Here is a 25,250-nt window from a genome sequence, read left to right on the forward strand (position 1 = left end):
ACAGTGAGGGAAGGAATTACTGATAATGAGTTATGTATTGTAATCATGGAGTGGCCCAGAATACAGGACGATTTTCACTCCTCCTCACTAGTTTCACTTTCCATAGATCACTGTTCAGCGTGTGTCTGGCGGAGGAGCAGCTGCTCTCTGCACTGAGGCTGCTGGAGGGGGAGGATTTGTTACAGTGTGATGAGGGCTGCTTCATGTGGACAGGGAGAGCCTGTAGCTATGGAGGGTGGGGTTGTTGCTATAGAGGGCATGTTTGGAGTAGAGTAGGAGGTTACGACTAGTTCTTATTTCAATGCCATAACACACCCTGCCTTGGACGTTCTGTTCAGAATATCTAGAAAACCGTGCAAACTAGTGACAGAAAGTAAATTACTTATTGTCATAATTCTGCAGCCCAGATATGTACTGAGATTATGCGAAAAGCTCGGACAGCCCCTTTAAAGCTTAGAGAGTGGTATTCACTCATAAAATGATTGCATATTACTAGGATGTGCCGTTGGTAAGTGATAAGTGGGAGACTGACCTCTGGGACCACTACCGACTGTGCAGCCCTTTCAAAGAGATTCCCTGCACAGACACGTCCTGGCCACCCACTATGCAGGGGAGCTGCAGCACAACCCCATACAAGTAAATATGGCCAGCTGTAGTTATCTGAACAGTCAGGAGACCAGGAGCAGTGGCATACAAGGAAAAGCAGGCGCTGAAAAGCTAATTATTAAAGGGAATCTGTCAGCTGGTTTTTGCTACCTCATCTGAGAGCAGTAGGATGCAGGCAAAGAGACCCCGAATCCAACGATGTATCACTTAGTTTACTGGGTGCAGTGGTTCTGACACAATCAGACTTATTGGATTTAGCAATGCAGCAGAGCTGAGAAATCTAACCCCGCCCACACCAGGCTCTGTATGTACAAAGTCCACAGACAGTGAGCTGCTTATCATAGGAGGGGGCGGAGTCGGACCAACAAGAACGTGCTGCTGTAGTCCTGGTAATGATATTCACCAGATGATAAAACCTTCATTGTAAGTAAACAGCACACAGCCTGACATGTGACACATCCTTGAAAATCTGTATTTCAACCCCTACCTCATGTGTCCGACTCCTCAGTTTGCATAGCAAAAATCTACTGACAGATTCCCTTTAAGATCTGTGGGGGTCCCAGAGGTCAGACTCTCGCTGATCATAAGGAGATGACATAATTTAGCCTTATGAGATGGGAATAAACATTTAAAGAGTAACTAAACTATCATATTTCTATTATAATTTTGAAAATAATAAAACTTTGCCTATTACATTATTAGGTGATTTGTCTTAATTCTTGTAAAACAAAACGTATGTAAATGTCTTCCAAACTCCTGCTTTTCCTCAATCTGTTTGTCTTCCTTTAGCTGCATTGATATCAGAATATTTATTTGGAGTACAGATGATGGCAGTGGTGTGTCAGCCGCTGTCTCCTCCTCTGAGTGATCTACATATCAGTACAGTTTCCTGAGCTGCTTATCCCCAGAGCTAGTGAGACACAGGGGTTGAGCTGACCCATCACTGCCATCATCTGTACTCCAAATGATGTCAATGCAGCTAAAAGCAGACAAATAGACTGGGAAAACAGGAGTTAGGGAAACACTTAAATGCATTTTTTTTTTATAGTTATGAAGACTGTTTTATTCATCAAGTGACCTTCACACTTTCATATTTTTCTATGCTGCACAAAATTATAAAAAAAATAATAAAAATGATTCTTTAAATCTAACTTCCACGCTTGCCTGTTTTATTTTTCTTCTAAAACTGAGGCTGAATATTTTTATACAGGGTATCAAAAACAGCTGGCTTATAGACACAGTGATGGATCGTACAGTGCATTTGGACCAGGACATTGGAGAGGAAATGTGGGAAATACCTGGTAAGAATAAGAAGGATGGATGGGGGGATTTACAAGGGGGTTAAAGATATAGGGTCTCCCAATCAAAAGATTGATAACAAGATGTCCATCTTCTGGATACCTCAACAACCAGCGGCACTGCAGGAAAAATAATAATAAAAATAAATTTTATTTCTATAGCGCCGCCATATTCCGCAGCACTTTACATTTCAGAGGGGACTTGTACAGACGATAGACATTACAGCATAACAATAATCACATAGATCATAACAGATACCAAGAGGAATGAGGGCCCTGCTCACAAGCTTACAATCTATGAGGAAAAAGGGGAGACACGAAAGGTGGGTGGTAACAGTTGCCCTGATTGTTTGGACCAGCCATAGTGTTAAGTGTGCAACAGTACAGACACAGAGGGCTAATGGATGCATAAAGCATGTGGGAACATGATGCGGGGAACCTGGTTATGGTAAAACTTTTGGCTGTGCCACACAGGGATAGATTAGGTTAATGTGTTGAGGCGGTAGGCCTGTCTGAATAAATGCGTTTTCAGGGCACGCTTAAAATTGTGGGGATTGGGGACTAATCGTATTGACCTGGGAAGTGCATTCCAAAGAATTGGTGCAGCACGTGTAAAGTCTTGGAGACGGGAGTGGGAGGTTCTGATTATTGAGAATGCTAACTTGAGGTCATCAGCAGAACGGAGGGCGCGGGTAGGGTGGTATACTGAAAACAAGGGAGGAGATGTAGGGTGGTGCTGAGCCATGGAGGGCTTTGTGGGTGAGGGTAATGTTTGTACTGAATTCTAGAGTGGATGGGTAGCCAGTGTAATGACTGGCACAAGGTAGAGGCATCGGTGTAACGATTGGCGAGGAATATGATCCTGGCTGCAGCATTCAGGACAGATTGGAGGGGGGAGAGTTTGGTAAGAGGAAGACCAATTAGAAGAGAGTTACAATAGTCGAGACGAGAATGAATAAGAGAAATAGTAAGAGTTTTAGCGGAGTCAAAAGTAAGAAAAGGTCGAATTCTAGAAATGTTTTTGAGGTGCAGATGACAAGAGCGAGCCAGTGATCGGATGTGGGGGGCAAAGGAAAGCTCGGAGTAAAGTATGACCCCAAGACAGCGGGCATGTTGCTGGGGAGTAATATTGGAACCACACATGGAAATGGCAATGTCGGGTATAGGTACATTGGTAGCGGGAGGAAACACAAGAAGTTCAGTCTTTGACAGGTTCAGTTTCAGATATAGTGAGGACATGATGTTAGACACAGTGTTTAGACAATCGCTGGTGTTTTCTAGAAAGGCTGGCGTGATGTCAGGAGAAGAAGCGTATAATTGGGTGTCATCAGCATAGAGATGGTACTGGAAACCAAATCTACTGATTGTTTGACCAATAGGGGCAGTGTACAAAAAGAAGAGGAGGGGGCCTAGGACTAATCCTTGAGGAACCCCAACAGTAAGGGGAAGATGAGAGGAGGAGGAAAAATGCAACGTTGCAAAGTTTCCACTGAGATCAATGGACTCTCCATGTCATCCATGGACATGTTGGGTTGCTCATCATGAAAGAGGGGACCTCCCGCTATTTACTGTAATTTAAAAGTTTTTTTTCCCATCTTTTGATGTGATCTCCTATATACGGAATATGTGATAACTTGCTGATGGATGGGGTCCCAGCGATGCCAGAGGACGGCGCTCTGCAGTGCCGTGCCTGAATGGAGACATGGTCAAGCATGCACACCACTACAGCTCCCTTCATTCCTGAGCTTTTACCTGCTGCCTCCGAGACGACTGGAGCAGTGGTCAGGCTTTTGACTTGTTCAATTTCGAGCACAAAATTTCACCATTTTGCCAATCGGGACGGGTTCCAGTGGTTGAATACCCACCAATCAGTAGGGACTCACTCATTCTGTGGAGAGGTGATAACTTGTTTTCACTGAACAACCCCTTTAAGAGGGTCCCTAGAGGCTGTCCTTCTCCAATGCCTGGTTCATCCCCGGTTTACCAGACTCCAGTACCAATTGGCACAGTCCAGCTCCTCCAGTTGAAAAATGCGGAAGTTGAGATGGAGAGATATGGGTGCACAGCCGGCTGTCCTCCCTCTGGTCAGGCTCTACCTCTCTCTACACTGCACTTTGCACTGATTTGCCATCTCCTCTTCATGCTGTGTTGATTAACAAAAGAATCACAAGCAAACCGATGATTAAAGGGATCTCCCATCTGCATTAGCAAATATTTCCAATTAAAAATGTAGTATAGTTCTTCTGATTCACTATGTCACTTACCCCATGTGCAGGGCATTGCAGTAGCTTAGATATCCATGGTTACGACCACTCATATATTGACAGTTAGTAAGTAAGCTGTTAGTGGTCGTTAGTTGCAATGCCCTGCACCTGGGGTAAGTGACATAGAGAATCAGAAGAACTACACTACATTTCTAATTGGAGTTACAGTATTTGCGAATATTATTATTGCAACTACTATATATTGGACTAGGATCTTGGAGATAGAAATACCCCTTTAAGTAAAAAAAAGCAAAACAAATAAAGGATATGATAAAACAAATACATTTTTACTTTTCAAGTTAAAAAGTGTGGTGGACATACAAAAGGAACGAGGGCACGAATCATAGTGAAACTATGTGTGTAGACAATGAAAAGGAGATAAACTACATGGTTCAGAAAGCAATATAGAATCAAATGTGACCATCACAATTGTGTATGATATGTACATAGATACAAATGTGACCAAACTGCAACAAAGGAGATGACTGAGTATAAAAATTGATTAAATATGGGGGATAATACACTCCGCTAAGTAAAGTCCCGCATGAATGATAGGGGTATGTATAGCTGTAATACTAGGTGAGTAAAATGTCATGTAAATGATACAGGTTATGAGTAGATATAATCCCTGGTAAGTATAGTCACATGTAAATGGTAAGGGTATCATATAGGTATAATTCTATATAGGGCAAATTAAATTGTCAGCATAATTTCAGGAAAGGGGTGAAAGTGTAAATGGAATACATTCTTGATGTACAGCTGGTGCTCCTTTATGATGCACCCACCCTGACGCGCGTTTTGGCAGTGCAACTGATGAAGCTACAGCAGTCTGCCCTGATACACGTGGGGAACTTTTGCTTCACCAGATTACATATTCATTCACTTTTGTGCTGCTATCTCCTATGGTGGTAGGTTTTCTTTGTGCTCTTCATTTTGTGCCATATTCGCTCATATTTGTGCCACCAGCATCGCCCCTTTCTGTCATCCCGTGTGTTGCATTTACACCTTGCCTTCATGTTGCTCAGCCATGGTTGGCGTGCACTTCATTTGATCCAACATCTGTTCACAGGCTGACGGCCTTTGTCATGAAGTCATTTGCTAGAGCCCAGCCTTTCATTTTCATCGATCCTGCACACACGAGCAGTGCTCTTGAATGGCTTACTCGGCACCAGAAGGAAAATGGCTGCTTCCAAAATGTTGGTTATCTCTTTAACAATGCGATGAAGGTGAGCATAATAAAAGAAAATGGGAGATAGAGAATTGTAGATGGGGTCTGAGTGTGTATATACAGTATATATACAGTATGTATATATATGTACTGTGTATATATATAATATTAGTATATAGTATATCATGATTGTACCGTAAAGCTCTACAAGTACCATCAATGATGGAGCTCCATAAACTCATCATGGAGGTAAAGACTGTTATAAAGCATGACCTCACAATCCAACTCCACCATTTCCATGTCATCAATCAAAACTATCATATGAGTACTCTATGCAGGGGATCTGTGTTGATTTAAGTGTAATTTGCTTTTTTCCTGTAGGGTGGAGTAAATGATGAAATTACGTTGGCTGCATACACTACCATAGCATTATTGGAATATCCATTATCTGCAACGGTAAGTGCACAAGGTGGTCTTTCATCCATGGTGGTCTTTCTCAGGTATGTAAGGGGAAAAAATGATAAATATATGTTTTCTATAAACAGTCCATGGTCTTTAGTACACTGCTCAATAAAATAAAGGGAACACTAAAATACCACATCCTAGATATCACTGAATTAAATATTCCAGTTGCAAATCTTTATTCATTACATAGTGGAAAGCGTTGAGAGCAATACAATATAGAAATGATCAATGCAAATCACAATTAATTTCCTATGGAGGTCTGGAATTGGAATGATACTCCAAATCAAAGTGGAAAATCAAATTACAGGCTGATCCAACTTCAGTGGAAATGCCTCAAGACAAGGAAATGATGGTCAATAGTGGGTGTGGTCTCCACATGCCTGTATGATCTACCTCCAATGCCTGGGCACACAACTCATGAGACTGGATATTCTCCTGAGGAATGTCCTCCCAGACCTGGATTAAAGCATCAGTCAACTCCTGGACAGTCTATGGTAAAATGTGGCGTTGGTGGATGGAATGAGACATGATGTCCCAGATGTGCTCGATTAAATTCAGGTCTGGGGACTGGGCAGGCCAGTCCATAGCATCATTGGCTTCATCAACTCCAGACTCTATCACGTCAGTCACATGTGCTCATTGTGAACCTTCTCTCAACAGTGAAGAGCACAGGGCGCCAATGTCAAATCTGTCAATGTTATTGCTCTCTGGCAAATGCCAATAGCGCTGCATGGTGTTGGGCTGTAAGTACATCGCCCACTTGTGGATGTTGGGCCCTCATACCACGCTCATGAAGTCTGTTTCTGCCAGTTTGAGCAGACACATGGATGTTGGTGACCTGCTGGAGGTCATTTTGCAGGGCTCTGGCACTGCTCCTTCTGTTCCTCCTTGCACAAAAGAGGAGGCTGCGGTCCTGCTGCTGGGTTGTTGCCCTCCTATGGCCCCCTCCACATCTCCTGGTGTACAGACCTGTCTCCCAGTATCTGCTCCATGCTCTGGTCACTGTGCTGACAGACACAGCTACCTTTCTTGCCACAGCTCATAATGATGTGCCATCCTGGATGAGCTGTACTACCTGAGCAATTTCTGTGGGTTGTAGACACTGCCTCATGCTACTGTACATTACCCCTAGGGGTGAGAGCAATGACAAAATGCAAAGTGACCAAAACAACAGCCAAAATGGATGAGAACAGAGAAATGGTCTTTGGTCACCCCGGCAGAAACACTCCTTTATAGCGGTTGTCTAAATTGCCATTTTTACCTGTTGTCTGTTAAATTTGCACAACAGCAGGAAAAATTGATTCACAATCAGTGTTGCTTCATACCTGGACAGGTTGATTTCACAGAAGAGTGATTGACTTACACTGTATTGTTTAAGTGCTCCCTTTATGTTTTCCAGCAGTGTATATTACTATCTTTAATAAACTCCAACGCTGGAAGCCATAAACGCCATAATCAATGCAGTTCCACATAAAGGCTGAAAATTCATACCTCCAGTTTGGTTACCCAGTAAAAACCCCTCTATACCTCAAAATAGTAGAGATATGAAAATATGAGGGTTTAGTCTACATCCACATGGCAACCACAGTAGAAAAAACTACAAACTACATCAAAATACTTTTCTCCTCTTGCACTGATCTTTGATTATCAAAATTCTCAAATCACAAGTGAAATCTGTCTTCAGCAAATGCAGACTTTCCCATTAATGAGATAGGAGGTGACAGTTGGTGCTCATAAAGTTCTATTGAGAACTATAACTATCGTTTGAGGAGAACTTGCAGTAGAATGTCTGTGTTCCTCCAGCGCCTCCCTAGAATGTCTGGGTGTTCCTCTAGCTCCTCCTTTGAATGTCTGTTCCTCTAGCTCCTCCCTAGAATGTCTGGGTGTTCCGCTAGCTCCTCCCTAGAATGTATGTGGGTTCCTCTAGCTCCTCCCTAGAATGTCTGTGTGTTCCTCTAGCTCCTCCCTAGAATGTTTGTGTGTTCTTCTAGCTCCTCCCCTCTCCATAGAATTTTAAAGCGCTAAGTGTCATCTTGTATCTCAGAAATGGGAGAGTCTATATGCACTGAATAAAGATTTTACCCTTGACATGAGATTGAAGATCAGTCCAGGAAGAGAGAGAAGCAAATTTCTCTGATAAGATTTATTACAAAGTTGCTTATTTTCATATGCGTTATTGATTTCTGAAATAATAGTTTTTGGTGACATTTCGAATCCATAAACTGGGAAGGGTAAATGATGGGGATCAGGAATTATTGGTACACGGAGATCAGTCATGTAAATCAAATGATTCTCTCCGCAGAATATTGTAGTCCGAAATGCGTTATTCTGCCTGGAGAGTGCAATGAACGGTGAAAACAACATATATACACAAGCATTAATGGCTTATGCCTTCACTCTCGCTGGAAAAATGGAGCTTCGTTCTCGTCTCCTTCAATCCCTGGAAGAAAAGTCCATTAGGAAAGGTGCGTGATTGTAGTTTGTTAAGAAACTGTGTTTTATGGAGCAGGTTGAACAGACTTGTAAGAATGGGTCTATAGATGCCGGTAGGACAGTTGTTCCTCTCGAACCGAATGTGTATGTCTTCCTAACGGGGAGAGGGCAAAGTTTTGGCATGTGGAAATTTTAAGGGTTATCCCATATCCAGAGGATGAAAGATTTCTTACAGATCGCTTGGGTCACTACTAGAAAGAACGGACTAGTGAGTTATCCTTCATCCTAACTTACCATCTTGGAAATTGCTCAATATTTTTTTTCCACTGGGTGAACATCAGCTGATCCCACCAAAATCACCTGGTTTGGCCAACAAGCCTAATGTGTAAGATATTCTACCCAAGTGCTTCTATGGGAGAATGCCTTTGTAATAGAGCCGTATGGTGACACATAGGGTGCTGCCGTACAGGCTTTGTGTTTACGACTCTGCTGTGTACGTGAGCTTTTAGGGTATGTTCACACTTCATTTTTTTTTTTCTGGCAGTCAAAAACTTTTTCTGTTAACATTTTTGTGAGGGTTTCATTTTATTAGCGTTTATAAAGGCTAGTTTGCTGGAGATTTTTTAACATTTTTTTTTTAAATCCATTAGGCTATGAATTACCCACTCAAAAAGACGTCTTAGCGAGATTTTTATTTCTTTGCTTTCCCATTGACTTCTATTGTAAAGTCTGGAGCGACTTCATGGGAGAAAATACCCGAAGAGTTGTCCCGCGCACTTCTTTTAACCACTTACCATTTTTGGAAACTTGAAGCACATAAATGCTTGAAAGGCTAAACATGTGAAAAGGAAATGATGGAAGTTTGTAGAAAAAGTATTTGAGTTTCATGAGTGATTTTTCAGACGTTTTTCGGGGTGATTTACAAAAAAAAAAAAAAAACAGTCTTCAAAAAACGCAGTGTGAACAAACCCTTAAAGGGGAGTTCCAATATCTTTTGACTCCCAATTAGCAATGAGCAAAGGTTCTCGTATAAGGTGTTATCGGAGCATGCTTCTGTGCTGACTGAGTGTCTTCAGCGCGCTCGAAAAATATATTCCAGTCCCCGAGGCTGCATGTTTCGCTGTTGTTCGACAGCCACAACACATGCAGGGATTACCTAACAAACAAGCAATCCCTACATGTATTGCGGCTGTCGAACAGCGGCGAGACATGCAGCCACGGGGACTCGAACATATTTTGTGAGCACGCCGAAGACACTCGGTTAGCACCCGAGCATGCTCAGATAACACCTTACCCGAGTATGTCCACTCATCACTACTCCCGATACGTTATAGATAGGGAGTAGCATTGTAAAGGGAGTAACGTTTATTTGTGAACTAGCAACATCCAAGCTCCTATATTCCGTAATATTAACAATACATAATATGTTGTATCCCCCATATTTCAGATGATACAGTCCATTGGCATCGGTCAGAATTATCAGATAATTCGGGAGAATGGAGACACCCTCATAGAAGAGCCGCCTCTATCGAGGTAGAAATGACCTCCTATGTGCTGCTGACCATGCTGTCCAAACACGATGTCACGGCCGAAGACCTGACTGCCGCCACAAAAGTTGTCACCTGGCTCATGGAGCAACAGAACCCCACCGGAGGGTTTTCTTCTACCCAGGTAGATGTCACAAACTATGATCACTACCGTGTGCTCAAATGAAATTACATCCTATCCCAGTCCTTTAACAGGTAACACACAGTATTAAAGGGTTGGTCCAAAAACAGCACCACAACTGTGTACGGGTTGTGTCAGGTATTGCACGTCCAGCTCCATAGAGAATAGGACTGAGCGGCCCTTCAGCAGGATTGGCTAACGTGCCTTGTGCCGCTGAGTCAGGCGGTCTGTAGGAAATTATTCTAGTTGAATAGTATGGTTGAAATAAAATAAATGTCCATCAACTTCACCCAAGGGATAAAGGGAATGGAGTAAGGGTCAGCCTCAGCTTCCAATATGTTTTGTGTTTTGTTTTCTTTTTGCCAGGACACAGTCGTTGCTCTTCAGGCACTTTCGTTGTACGGTTATCATGCTGTAAGCCACGATGGTCCCAGAGTTGTCACTTTGAGCTTAAACAATGCTGAAGTTGCAAAATTCAACGTCGAAGACTCTAACCGCCTCCTCCTGCAGAAAGTTCCTTTATCCACTGTGCCCGGAGATTATACCGCCACTGTCAGCGGATCCGGCTGTGTGTATTTACAGGTAAGAAACTCCTGAGAAAACAAAAGGATCAGGCATGTTAAGATTCAACATGCCCAATTCTTATTTACCCCCAATATGTGTCTTCTTGGATTTGTCGGGACACCATGACACACATTAGATGGTTGTGTGGTTCTGCCAAAATTGGTGAGTATGGCCAAGGTTATTTTAATGTGTGCCTCTTGTCATAATGAACCAACATGATATCCGAAACAATGGACTAGCAACGGTGGTATTATTAAGACATGTGCGCATATTAGGACTATATATATTATATTATATTAGTATTAGGATCCTATGTTTAAGTGTTCCCTTAATTTTTTTTTAGCAATATATATATATATATATATATATCCAACAATGTAGACCAGCTCACTCCTGTGAACCACCTGGAACCTCAGCTGACCTGGTTAACTCCGTTGTGCCCGGATCTGGATGTAGGAGTCCATCCATACAAATGTGAACAATGACAAAGCAAAGTCCAGCAATAACGTGAGCAATCCAGGATGCCGTTAAAATTTTTTTTCTTTTTATTCATAAATCCATTAAAATGCAATGGTCCAAGCAGTTCAAAACAGCAATAACGCAGGAAAGTCGTGCAGATAGGACATCTGCATGACTTTCCTGCGTTATTGCTGTTTTGAACTGCTTGGACCATTGCATTTTAATGGATTTATGAATAAAAAGAAAAAAAATTTTAACGGCATCCTGGATTGCTCACGTTATTGCTGGACTTTGCCTGGTCGTTGTTCATATATATATATATATATATATATATATATATATATATATATATATATATATACACACACACACACAAATAAAACTAGGGGTGGCGGATAAAAAAGAAAGAGTAATTGATCACATAAAAAATATTATATATTAATTAAAGATACATAATCACAAAAAGAGCCCCATAAAAATGATTCAGAAGTCATATTATAGTATATCAATAGTTAAAAAAGTGTAAGAAAGCAATAATAAGGGTGAATCACATCATCAATTGAGTGTATAAGCAAAGGGTGAAAATCAATGAAGAAAATAGTCACATAAACATGTGGGGAGAGAACGCGCTCCAGTGAAAATAATAAAGTGCACAAATGCAAAAACTCCAATCAGAGCAATATAAAGTGCATAAGTGCCAATATATATTGGTAAAGCTAATACAACATGTAAAGTGCTTCATATACCAGAATAAAAAAATACTAAATCAATAAAAAAGGGGGTAATTAATCTACCTTTAAAATCCGCCAGTCCCAATAGCGCGCACACCCTGATGCGCGTTTCGGAATATTAAAAGTGTAGCTCAAAAATGAGGTAGCAGAGCTCCTACTGACATTGATTACATGTGGCAGAATGTAAATTTTGCTGCCTGGACTGCTGGTTAAAATAATTATGGTGGTCAAGCATAAGTGGCAATAGCGATCGGAAGAGATGTGGACACACTTAGTTCCCAGTTGAAGGATCAGGCATGTTAAAATCCAACATGTCCAACCCTGTTTATCTTAAAGGATTAATATTCCCATCTTCATAAATGGGTATTGTCGGAAAAAGCTTGAAGATACAAGCAATTTTGCAATCTACTGCTTATTAAAATTTTCAGCCGTTCTTTAGAAATTATTTTTCTTTTGATTACAGCTTGTTACCTCGGAGACCGACCACCACTGTTAGAACATGCAAAGTACTTACAAGCACTTTTCTATTGTGCCTGTAAGCACTGTTTTAAAGCTGGGCAGGAGTGCTGTTACCTCCTATTTAGTGCAGTGCTTACAAGCAGGAAAGCAGCGGTGGTCGGTCTACTAGGCAACAAGCTGTAAACAAAAGTGTTAATATCTCAAGAAAGGCTGCAAATTTTAACAAGTAGTAAATTTCAAAAGTGATTGTATCTACAAACAGTATCATCTATGAATATGGAATTGACCGTTTAATAGAAGGCATCACGGGGTAGTAGGACTGCTCCTCTTCACCTTATTCGTCTGGACCGATTATCGAATTTGAATGGCCATTTTGAGTCACCCTCACTAGTTCATATGATACTGCTACTGAGAAGAAAGACCTCCCCCCCCGATATGCCCCAAAAGTGATTTGGCTCTGAATAGGGTAGAACAGCGGTCCTGTCAAGTAAAACACTATGCGTAATATCCAACAGTCCATCCTGGACAACAATGTATACAGATAAGGTGTGAAAGCATGTATCCGGCTGTTGCGTGATTCAATCAAATCTTAATCTAACATGCCAACGTTTTGACCCAAACAAGGGTCTTCTTCAAGCACGTACAGTTTCCTGCACCTTTCTTTACCCATGTTCATTTTGGAGAATCTCTTTTTTTGGCAGTAACAAGGGGCTACCTTAAGATCTTGTTGCCTGAATAATACAAAATTAGCTATCATCTATTCAGAATGTGTGGGAGCGCTGCTTCGTGTGCTTTGTTCAGTCAGTGGTCTATATAATTGCGTGATATTAAATAGTTTCACCCTTTGTGTTTCAGACAAACCTGAAGTACAATGTGCCACATCCTGAGGGTGAAGCGCCATTTACCATTTCGGTATCTACCGTGCCAGACATCTGCACTGTCCAGTCTCTAAAATCTTTTGACATCCTGGTCAATGTCAGGTGAGATGTACGGACATGAAATGTGTAAATAGGATCTACAGTAATGTAGGCATCAGGATCAAGGAAAATTAGTTTGGCTTAGAGATGAGTAAATTAATTTGCAGGACACTTGTCCAGGGAGGAGGTCAGTATTCTATAGCAGGAGAAATGCCAACCGCCTCCTTCCTGACGGCATCCACTTCTCCTTTTTTTGATTAGCTGGCCTGACCTTGTGTGTCCATCACGCCACAGCAATGATATTGTGCCAGGCCAGCTAATCAAAAGAGGAGAAGTGGATGCCAGCACAGAGTAGGCGGGTGGAGCATTAACCTTCCAGTTGGGCTCGGTCCTGCAAAATGATTCTCTTATCTTTAGTTTGGACTGAATGGATCTCCACCAGTTGGGGATGATCACTGGTATCAATTACCATGGCATAATGGACAATAGTCTTCCATTTGCTAGAACTCTCATAAATGTTGGCATGTCACAGTCTAAAAAGAAACAGGGTTTAGGTAAACCAAGCCCAAAAGTAGACATCTCTGCTCCATTTAGGGCTTTCCTGGGGTGGGACCAAAACATACCTATTTGGTGGGGGGAATACATATTTTTTGCTTTATAAATGCTCATTATGACACCTGGCCTTCCTGAATCTAATGGTGGTCTGTGGCTACGTGGTATGGATGTTGCAAAAAGACACCCATATTATGGCGATCTAAGGGATCTATTGGGCACAACTTACTAAACCAAACCTTTAAAGAGAAGGGACCGTAAACCTTTTTGCAGACAATAATTTTCTTGCTTGCTGCACAAAATTAAAGGAACGATTTTGATTGGGATGAAATGCAAAATCTGTGTTAACACAAAATCAGCAAAGGACCTGGAATTGTGATTGGAGGGAGAGGTGTGACTGTAGTGGGTTGGCGAGGTGCAGCCGGTATCACAGCATGTTATGTAAGGATAGGATATGAAACACTGATCATTGGAGGCCTGATGGCTAGGCTCTCACTCATACCAAGAGCGAGGTAGATTTAGTCAAGCATTCCCGGGTGGCAGGTCAGACATGCCCCACTTGAGGACACACTAAGTGGTCATGGAAGCAAAAAGTGAACGTTGTATTCATGATTGACGCCAGCAGTAGTGTGCCGCACAGGCAATTACTACAGCTTCGTTGTCCATTTATATTTTTTATTACTTTTTTACCATGTTTCATCTATATAAAACACAGAAAATAACCAAAGTACAATCTGTTCTCACAGCTACATAGGTAAGAGGGAGCACTCAAATATGGCGGTGGTAGAAATCAAGCTCCCGTCAGGATACAACCCGGTCAAGTCTTCTGTCCAACAGGTACAGCTAACACTCGCGGTATAATCACGGTATATCATGTATTGATTTCCTTACATAAAATTCAGTCATCGATAATTACTCTTTTTTTTTTCCAGCTAAGTAGAAGCAATGTGGTTAGCAGGTCAGAGGCGCATCCCAACAAGGTGATCGTGTACTTTGAGAAGGTGAGCTCCTCTCTCGTCTTCTGGACTTTCGCTATTGTTGCCCAAACACTACGTGCAGGGTGAACACCAGGCGTAGACGTCAAGTCATCATGTTCTTACACTATAGTTACATCCCTGATTGTAAGGCCGGGGTCACACTAGACTATAACATGGACAAGTGCTATGTGAGAAAACATCGCATAGCACTCGGCCCTGTGCTAATCTATGGGGCAGATCACATCTGCGATTACTTTCTAATGCCGAATCGGCATGCGAGAACAATCGTAGCATGCTGTGATTGTCACTGACACTTGTCCGAGTCTCGGCTCACTCACACCCATATAAGCATATGGGTGCGAGTGACACAGCGCACATCACTCGGATATCATCAAAGTGCAGTGCGATGTATGCCGACTCCGGCAATGGAGGAGATGGAGAAATTAGTTTCTCCGCCTCCTCCGCAGCTGTGCTCGGAGCACAGTATCATGACTCTCAGCTCCCACACGCAGCAGATCAGGAGCCGAGGGTCATTAGCATATCGCATCCAATGCCATACGCTAGTGTGACCCCAACCTAAGAGTTGCAATGGCATCCCGGCCCTGGAGACTAGAGGGGCCACAAAGGTCACTTTGCCCAATAGGAAAAGACTATTGCTATTAAAGATCAATGATAGTTGGGGGCCATTCTGAGAATTTTGCATTGAGGTCCACAAGCTTGACGTTGTGAGAGTAAATCTGGAATTAGGCATTTGGTTTACGGCCCTAGTAGATCCGATTACTTCCCTGGCTATAATGGGCAACGATCGGCACCCAGCATTATGGTCACAGTGGATAATGATGGAGTGATGGACTTCTCTTCCTTCGATTACACCCTCAGGTGCCATGTGACTACCATTAGCTCCACTTCTAAGCCCACCCCGCACACATATATATTAATGGTGTAATGACGGTTTTAATGAATCTAATTTAAAATAAGTCCATCAAGTTTAAAGGGGTTTTCCGAGACTTTAATTATTAATGACCTAATCTTCAGATAAGTAATCCATATCAGGTCAGCAGTTGTCAGATTCCTGATCACAACTCTCATTAGCTGTTTAAAGAGGCAGCAGCACACAGGAAGTGGCGCCGTGAATGGTACTGCATGCTCTTTCGTATTCACTTGCATGAGAGAGAACTTGCAGTACCAATCACGGCCACTACACAACGTAATTAGCTATCACTATCAGTATTAGGTCACGTTCACACGCTCAGTATTTGGTCAGTATTTTACCTCAGTATTTGTAAGCCAAAACCAGGAGTGGGTGATAAATCCAGCAGTGGTGACGTGTTTCTCTTATACTTTTAATCTGATTGTTCCACTCCTGGTTTTGGCTTACAAATACTGAATGTGTGAACGTGGCCCTAGAGTTTAAGGATATTTTACTTGTTTTTATTTTTGGTAGTAAAAAGGCAAAGGAAACCTGGCAGAATGGACCTAATAGTGTGAACAGAGGATTTTGGACTAAGTTACTTATTAAGAATCCAGCATATTTATTGCCGCTAGATTTAGAGCAATATTACATGTAATATTACCATGTACTAACTTACCGCCGTTGTTTTCTGTTGTGTCAGCTTGGAACAGACGTAAAGTCCTTCAGATTCTCAGTTGAACGAGACATTCCTGTTAGTAACCTCCAGGCGGCCATCGCTACCATCATAGACTACTACGAGACAGGTAACAGTCACTAGAGATAGATCTGTGCACGCAGTCCCTGACAATAAGTATACACCATAATTGCCAACATCTGAGAAAAGATATCGGGGAGAATCAAAAAATGGAAACCTGAAGTCCACATTCCCAAATAATGTTCCCATACCAGATCTCCTAACAGAAACATATAGACCTGGTCCTTTTTTAAGACCCCAGACCTGACCCATATTGGATACAGACCCCAAGTCAGATCCAGCCTTTAATACAGACCTCAGACCAGACACTAAGTCAAATCCAGCCTGTAATACAGACCACAGATCAGACCCTTAGTCAGATCCAGCCTGTAATAGAGACCCCAGACCAAACCCAAAGTCAGATCCAACCAGGCCAGACCCATATTAGATACTGACCAGGGGCAGACACTGACAGCTTGGGGCCCCTGTGCAAGAACTGTGTATTCTGGGCCCCCTTCCTTTTATGGTGTCAAAGCTACATTATATATATTCTAGCTGAATAGCCCGGCGCTGCCCGGGCATAGTAACTAACTGTGGTTAGTTATAACAAATTATTATTATCCTCCATCCCATAGTCCTGTGCCCATATACCCATCATACATATCCTCCATCCCATAGTCCCGAGTCCATATACCCATCATACATATCCACGATCCCATAGGCCCGTGCCCATATACCCATCATACATATCCTCCATCCCATAGTCACGTGCCCATATACCCATCATACATATCCACCATCCCATAGGCCCGTGCCCATATACCCATCATACATATCCTCCATCCCATAGTCCCGAGCCCATATACCCATCATACATATCCTCCATCCCATAGTCGAGTGCCCATATACCCATCACACATCCTTCATCCCATAGTCTCATGCCCATATATACCCATCACACATCCTCCATCCCATAGTCCCATGCCCATATATACCCATCATACATATCCGCCATCCCATAGTCCCGTGCCCATATACCCGTCATACATATCCTCCATCCCTTAGTCCAATGCCCATATACTCATCACACATCCTCCATCCCATAGTCCCGTGCCCATATACCCATTATGACATCATCATCACCATGGCAACATAAACGTCCCCATTGCAACCTATGATGAATCAGCGTCGCCATGGCAACCATTGTGACATCATAATGAAGGGCGGGGCTTGATGCGCGCGCACTTTTTCCCCATTATGTAGATAGGGGCAAAATTGTTTGGTGAATTGGAACACGCGGGGTTAAAATTTCGCCTCACAACATAGCTTAGGACACTCTCGGGGTCCAGACGTGTGACTGTGCCAAATTTTGTGGCTGTAGCTGCGACGGTGCGGATGCCAATCCCGGACATACACACACACATAGATACATACATACACACCCACATTGAGATTTATATATTAAATAACACCGTCCCTTATTACGTACCATCCTCTCTAGTTATATATGGTGCCGTCCCTTATTATATAGCTTCCTCTGCTGTTATGTATAGTGATGGGTATATGGGCATGGGACTATGAGATGAAGGATGTGTGATGGGTATATGGGCACTTGACTATGGGATGGCGAATATGTATGATGGGTATATGGGCATGGAACTATGGGATGGAGAATATGTATGATGGGTATATGGGCATGGGACTATGGGATGGAGTATGTGTGATGGGTATATATGGGCATGAGACTATGGGATGAAGGATGTGTGATGGGTATATGGGCACTCGACTATGGGATGGAGGATATGTATGATGGGTATATGGGCTCGGGACTATGGGATGGAGGATATGTATGATGGGTATATGGGCACGGGCCTATGGGATGGTGGATATGTATGATGGGTATATGGGCACGTGACTATGGGAGGAGGATATGTATGATGGGTATATGGGCACGGGCCTACGGGATCGTGGATATGTATGATGGGTATATGGGCACAGGACTATGGGATGGAGGAGAATTATAACTTGCTATAACTAACCACAGTTAGTTACTATGCCCGGGCAGCGCCAGGCTCTTCAGCTAGTACATAATAAAAGAGGAAATTACATAACTAAGGATGGTGTTATACAGAATTAGTGAGTACACTGTATGCTAAGGGACTGTGTGAAACATAATAAGTACGTATACTATATGCTAAGGGACTGTGTTATACATAATAAGTACGTGCACTATATGCTAAGGGACTGTGTTATACATAAGTACGTGCATTATATGCTAAGGGACTGTATTATACATAAGTACGTACACTATATGCTAAGGGACTGTGTTAGACATAGTAAGTGAGTACACTATATACTAAGGGACTGTGTTAGACATAATAAGCGATAAGGTCTTCCTCCACCTCTCCCTGTTCCTAAGGCCATTATAAGTCCCCCTTCCCCCCATCCCAATCTTCCACACCCCTCATTGTCCTCCTCCCCCACCCCATCATTGCCCTCTTCACCACCTCCATTATTTTCTTCTCCCCACCACTATCTTTGCTTTCTCCCCCACCACTCCCATCATTGCCCATTCCCCCACCTCCATCATTTCCTTCTCCTCCACCACCCCCATTATTGCCTTTTCCACTACCACCATCATTGTATTCTCCCCCACCACCCCCATCATTTATTTTCCCCCCACCACCTCCATCATTGCCCTTTCCACCACCTCCATCATTGCCTTCTCCATCACCTCCATAATTGCCTTCTCCCCATCACTCCCATCATTGCCTTCTCCATCACCTCAATAATTGCCTTCTCCCCATCACCCCCATTATTGCCTTCTCCCCATCACCCCCATCATTGCCTTATCCCCATCACCCCCATCATTGCCTTCTCCATCACCACATCACTGCCTTCTCCCCATCACTGCCATCATTGCCTTCTCCATCACCCCATCATTGCCTCCTCCCCCATCACCCCATCATTGCCTTCTCCCCATCACCCCATCATGTCCTTCTCCCCATCACCCCATCATTGCCTTCTCCTCCACCTACACACACACAAAACACACACACAGCACCTCTCACCTGTCCGCAGTATCACCGGTGCCCGTGCTTCCTTGCTCTGGCACTGCAGCCGCTGAATGATGACGTCAGCCAGCAACACTGCTCTGTGTCAGAGACAGGAAGTGCTGGCGCCAGGCAGGAAGCAGGACCGATCTTTGCAGCTCCGCTCCTGTTATTTTCTCATGCAGGCAACGGAGCTGCTGGGATCGCTCCCTGCCCGCCGCACGTGAGGGCAATCTGGCCAGGGGCCCCCCTGGAGCCTAGGGCCCGGAGAGAGCGGCCAGATTGCCCTTATCATTAGCCGCCCTGCAGGGGCCCCCTGGAGCCTCTGGGCCCCGGTGGAGCCACACCGGTTGAACCGGAGGTATGTCCGCCCATGATACAGACCCTAAGACAGATCCAGCCTGTAATACAGACCCCAGATCAGACCCTAAGTCAGATCCAGCCTGTAATACGAACCCCAGACCAGACCCCCTCCTACATACAAACCCCAGATCATTTTCCCCAAGAATAGACTGCTTTCCTTCCCCTATGTACTTAGACCATAGACCAGCCTCCCTATTTTACAGACCCCAGACCAGTCCCAAACGCTATTCCAAATCCTGAAATACCCACTTACTGACCTCAGCACGACGTTTAGCTACTTAAGTATCACGGTTCCCTCTCTGCATCTGCTGCTGTCTGTGGCAGATATGGGGAGATGAAGAGCATTACAAAGGGGGGACAAGGGGGCACCCTCTACGTCTGGAGGAAAGAAGGTTTAAGCATACTCACAGACGTGGATTCTTTACTGTAAGAGCAGTGAGACCATGGAACTCTCTGCCATATGATGTTGTAATGAGTGATTCCTTACTAAAATTTAAGAAGGGTCTGGATGCCTTTCTTGAAAAGTATAATATTACAGGGTATATACACTAGTTTCCTTAATATTGCGTTGATCCAGGGAGCTAGTCTGATTGCCGTATGTGGAGTCGGGAAGGAATTTTTTTCCCCAATGTGGAGCTTGCTGTTTGCCACATGGGTTTTTTTTGCCTACCTCTGGATCAACATGTTAGGCTGTTGGTTGAACTAGATGGACTTAAAGTCTTCCATCAACCTTAATAACTATGTTACTATATATGTATTATTACACAGACCCATACAATACAATCTGCAAGCACAGTAATTTGCTAAGGCTCAGATTAGTCTGATATTTGCCATGTCTTAAATTATGAGCTTGTTTACCACTAGGGGGAGCTCACTGCAGACAGATTTACACAGTTCAGTGGCAGCTAGATAAGTTCAATTGCAGCTAGCTCCCCCTAGTGGTAGTTGCAGTAAAGCAGGGCGCTTTATTGCTGCATCAATGTTCTCTCCATGTGTTTCCATCTGTATGACTGATATATTGTTATACCGCTGTTTCTGGTATAATTATTGTTTTCTTCTCTTCCAGATGACATCGCTGTGACAAAATATTACCATCCCTGCAGTACAAATGGTAAGGAAATGCAGATCTGAACTGAAGTGGCTTAAAAACAGGGAAAACTATATTAGGTGCAGAGGTTCTGGCAGCATCTGTACCAAAACCTATAAGCGTGCCATAGGTGGGGGTCTTGCTACAACTGGTTATTGGTGTCCAATACGAAAATTTATATTATTTTGTATAAGATGGAAATTTGAAAAGTGACATTCTGACTCTTTGCCTTCTTTACAAATATATATACACACGCACCTGACTGCATTTTTGCAATTGGGTTTCATTATTAATTTTGGGTTGTTTGACTCTGACCCTCACTGATCTGCACAGAATTAAAGGGCCTACAACATATAAAAAATTAACAAAACAGTTTGGTTCCTTTTTTGAACTCTGAATTCATCAGTGAGTCCATTCTGGGAGTTATGACCAAATCAAAGATGAACTTTGCTTAAAAAGGACCTTTCACCATTTCAAGCATGTTAAACTGGCCACTTCACGGAATTGTAACTGCAAAGCAGAGTGAAACGTAGTATTTCTTCTCTCCATTGTGGAGATATTAGCTTAGAAAGTTTAGATTATTTACATTACAGTACAACTAGGTGTTACCATAGATTTGTCTTTGGGGTGTGTAATTCTTCCCCTGCATGTGGCTGACCAATCATGAACAGTCAGCAACATACAGGGGGAAAAGAACACAACCTTCTCTTCTTACTAAGCTCTGCAGCTACTGTGTAGACATACAGCAGAGCTATGTAATGTATCATTACAAACACTTCCAGATCTGATCTCACAGCAGTCAGTGTAAGGGTAAGGTGAGAGCTGATAGCTCTGTGAGATGAGATCTGAAAGTGTTTGTAATGATACATAACTCTGTAGATACTGTGTTGAGATGCAGCTGAGCTATGTATAATTGCAATTACTTCCAGATCTTATATCAAAGAGCTGTCAACTCTCTCCATCTCCAACACCGACTGCCTTGAGATGAGATCTGGAAATGTTTGCAATGATACACAAACTCAGCTCTGCTGTATCTCTGCACAGTAGTTGTATGAAATCAGTGAGGAAAGAAAGGAGTGTTCTTTTCTTCCCTGCATGATGCAGCCTGCTTAAGATTGGTCATCCTCATCCATAGGAAGAAGTAGACATCCCCAGGGACAAATCTCTGGTAATACCCACTTGGACCATAGCATAAATGGTCCTCTCGCAAGGGAGAAATTAAAAATAAAAACTATATTTTACTCAGCGCAGCAGCCACTTTTTCATGATTTTGAAAGTTTAACATGCTAAACTGGTGAAAGTTCCTCTAAACTTTCTTCTACTAGCAAATCCGCTTAAAAAACTGCAAGAGAGGAATAAAACTATATGTACACAGAATTTTTTTTTGAGGCAGTCAAAAACAATTAGATTTCCTGGGTAGAAATTTGGGGAAAAGTATTTAATTATTTTGCACACTGATGGTAAAGTGGACACACAGATCAAAAATGGTTGAAAATCTGATCCAGTGCATTAAAGAAAAATCCTCCAAACGTTTCAAAAACTCTGAACACATCTGTCACAACCCAGCTGTCGGGTGACCCAGGACCAGAGGCTCCTTCCCTGTCTCTAACACTAGGGGGCGCCCTAGCTTGCCCTATTCCCCGGGATACTTCTGAAGGTGAAGATACCGGGGCCGCCATCCTTGCCTTATCTTTTGATTCAGCCCTCTGTCTTTACCCTTCCCGCACTCAGGGAAGAGGGGAGCTGCCGTGCACAGCAGCACACCAACCTGACGAACAAGGCTACACCAACTGTGGAGAACTTACTATGGAAAAATGCCTCAAAGGCCCTGAGAGTAATGTATTAATGTACTAATACTGGCATCACTCTCCTTATCCAAAGGGGCATTGCTGTAGGAACCAGAGTCTGACGGGTCAGTGTAGAATTTGACATCTCTGCGGTTAATTATTGAATCGTTTCTATGGGTAAAATAATAAAAATTCTGGGAATATTAGGGCATTACTATTAATGCAGGTGTAACATTAATTCTTTATTTTGGCATTTTTATAACAATTGACCACCTTTCATTTTCCTAGGACATGAAATGCAGAACGCTGAATAGTACAGCAGGGAAAAGAAGATGATGAGAACATCAGCTAATCTGGATACAGAACTAGTCAGATATTGCGTATTCACTCGTTCCACTATATATGTATCTCTACACAAAATATCACAATGTTTCTTTTTTATGCGTTAATATTTTATGTGATTTGTGGGACATAATAAAACATCTGATCTGCTATAAAGTGTGTGGTGGACTTTATATTGATCACTTATCATAGAATCATAGAGTTGGAAGGGACCTCCTGGGCCATCAGGTCCAACCCCCTGCTCAAAGCAGGATTCGCTAAATCATCCCAGACAGATGTCTGTCCAGCCTCTGTTTGAAGACTTCTATTGGAGGAGAACTCACTACCTCTCGTGGCAGCTTCTTCCACTCATTGATCACTCTTAGGCTGAGATGACAATGCATAGGGCTGAGATTGAATATCATCATGTATCATAGATCTATTTATTATAAATCGTGCAAAGAATCTTAATCAGCCCATAGCCAATCAGTGTAGGACACACTGTAAATATATATAATGAGAAAGACAGGAAAAACCAATGCATAGACGTCCAGAAATAAATAGAAAAATCACACATCTTTATTAAAGACACAGGTTAAAAAGGCATAGTGGCATAACAAGAGTGACATAAAAGATAGCAGGACGATAGGTGCACAGTGTCCATGTACAATCGTACTCAAATATATACTACATGACATCTGGTAGTGACAAATGATATTACAGAAATAAATAGGTTTACATAGTCCGAATTAGCATATGAAACATATTGGAGATCCGGCCGGTCAATAAAGAGTTAGGGGTATAATCCCCGACCGATCAGTATATAGTGAAAAGCCAGCCAGTTAATGAAGAGTTAGGGGTATAATCCTCGACCGATCAGCATACCAGCATATAATGGAGAGCCGGCCAGCCAGTAAGGAGTTAAAGGCATAATCCCCGGCCAATCAGCTATATAAAACACAGATAAATAGTGAGGACTGAAATAGCAGACCACATACCAGAAGGTGGGACAATGGACAACCCGTGCTGCAAGAGCCCCGACGTACGTTTCGGAAGCAAATCTTCCTTCCTCAGGGGGTGTGTCCAATGGGCGCTGCGTGCACTTTATATAGGAGTCTAAAAAACCTAACGCCAATTGGGCAGGAGGACGGAGCACAACCCCCCAAGCTGCCTAGGCTGGCGCTGACCGTGCACGGGGCCCCGTGACGTCAGACCACAGGCAGACGGGGGTGGAGCGTCGCAGATACAAGTAAACAGGCCGCGGCCATCTTGAAAAAGGGCATGTATCACAGAATTATCTTCCTTGTGCTGGAGAGGTTGTGGACATCAAGGGAACCTCTACCATATATTTTGGGGTTGTTCAAAGATCAAAAACCTCTGGTTCCAGGTCACACAGCACATTAACCTCATTGCTAAGGACTTCACAATTACGCCTGAAAGAGCACTTCTTTCATTAGACATGGAACAATTTGATGATTCGGTAAGATACATTATCATCCACATCCTCCTAGTGACTAAGACCATGTTAGCACAATGGTGGAAGAAAGTCGAGGTTCCAAAGTTTTCGGATGTACTTGATAAAATAGGCCAACATAGTGATTTAGAACTCAGATTTGCGATTAACAACAATCACATCCACAAATATACAAAAAAATGGAAGACTTGGAACAACAAATTCCATATCAAATACACCTATTAAGAGGTATTATATTTTGAGGCCTAAATATGGCCGTTGTAGTACCGGGATGTCGTATCTCCTTCCAAGAATGTTACCCCATAATAAGGATTGTCGATTTTCTTTTCCTTTTATGTTGTTATTCGCTATATGCTATTTAATGCCTATTTGTGAGTTCTCTAGTTTTAAATTTTTTCCGTACCTGTACAAGGTTCTTTACTTCCCATTCCCTTTCCTCCCTTCCTTCCCTTACCCTGTTTAATGACTGAAAACCAATAAAATTATTTGAAAAGAAAAAGGGCATGTATAAGGGAAACATCAAATCAATACAAAAAAAGATATGGGACATGCAGGGTTGACAAAAAACATTAAAAAGGCTACTCTTAGGAGGTCGACGTCAATATATATAGGTACCTATTATGAAAACCCAACAAAGAATCCATATTATGGAGATGGACGAAAAATAATCAACATGGTTAAATGCAGATGAAAAATATGATAAAGTTTACGTCGCATAACAAATTGTAACTGCAGCATATGCCAATAAAGCGTAATGGAGACAATAGATAATCAATCCAACATTTATAGGCAAAACGTGTATCATTTATATCTCATTAAGACATGCACAATCCATCATGACTTGATCATTTGATCATGTAGACAATGAGATGGAAAAAGAGAATTATATATACATCAGTAAACCCACAAATAAATGAACAGATATACTGTACATTATGTGTAAATCCACGTAAAATAA

General features: G+C 42.5%; 1 protein-coding gene across 1 annotated transcript in view; it reads left to right on the forward strand.

Moving 5' to 3' along the window:
• A2M (alpha-2-macroglobulin) overlaps positions 1-22,995 on the forward strand; it is an 84,731-nt gene extending 61,736 nt beyond the window's left edge. Inside the window, exons 25-36 of the mRNA XM_073546482.1 lie at positions 1,817-1,907; positions 5,238-5,394; positions 5,718-5,792; positions 8,104-8,266; positions 9,682-9,905; positions 10,269-10,484; positions 12,971-13,095; positions 14,331-14,421; positions 14,517-14,585; positions 16,175-16,277; positions 20,690-20,734; positions 22,786-22,995. Of these exons, the coding sequence (XP_073402583.1) occupies positions 1,817-1,907; positions 5,238-5,394; positions 5,718-5,792; positions 8,104-8,266; positions 9,682-9,905; positions 10,269-10,484; positions 12,971-13,095; positions 14,331-14,421; positions 14,517-14,585; positions 16,175-16,277; positions 20,690-20,734; positions 22,786-22,811 (1,385 nt within the window). The 3' untranslated portion in view covers positions 22,812-22,995. The remainder of the gene's footprint in view (positions 1-1,816; positions 1,908-5,237; positions 5,395-5,717; positions 5,793-8,103; positions 8,267-9,681; positions 9,906-10,268; positions 10,485-12,970; positions 13,096-14,330; positions 14,422-14,516; positions 14,586-16,174; positions 16,278-20,689; positions 20,735-22,785) is intronic.
• Positions 22,996-25,250: the final 2,255 nt, after the last annotated feature.

This window comes from Dendrobates tinctorius, unplaced genomic scaffold (genome assembly GCF_039654945.1).
Source record: "Dendrobates tinctorius isolate UK_male_01 unplaced genomic scaffold, ASM3965494v1 ptg000147l, whole genome shotgun sequence".
Classification (NCBI taxonomy): Eukaryota; Metazoa; Chordata; class Amphibia; order Anura; family Dendrobatidae; genus Dendrobates; species Dendrobates tinctorius.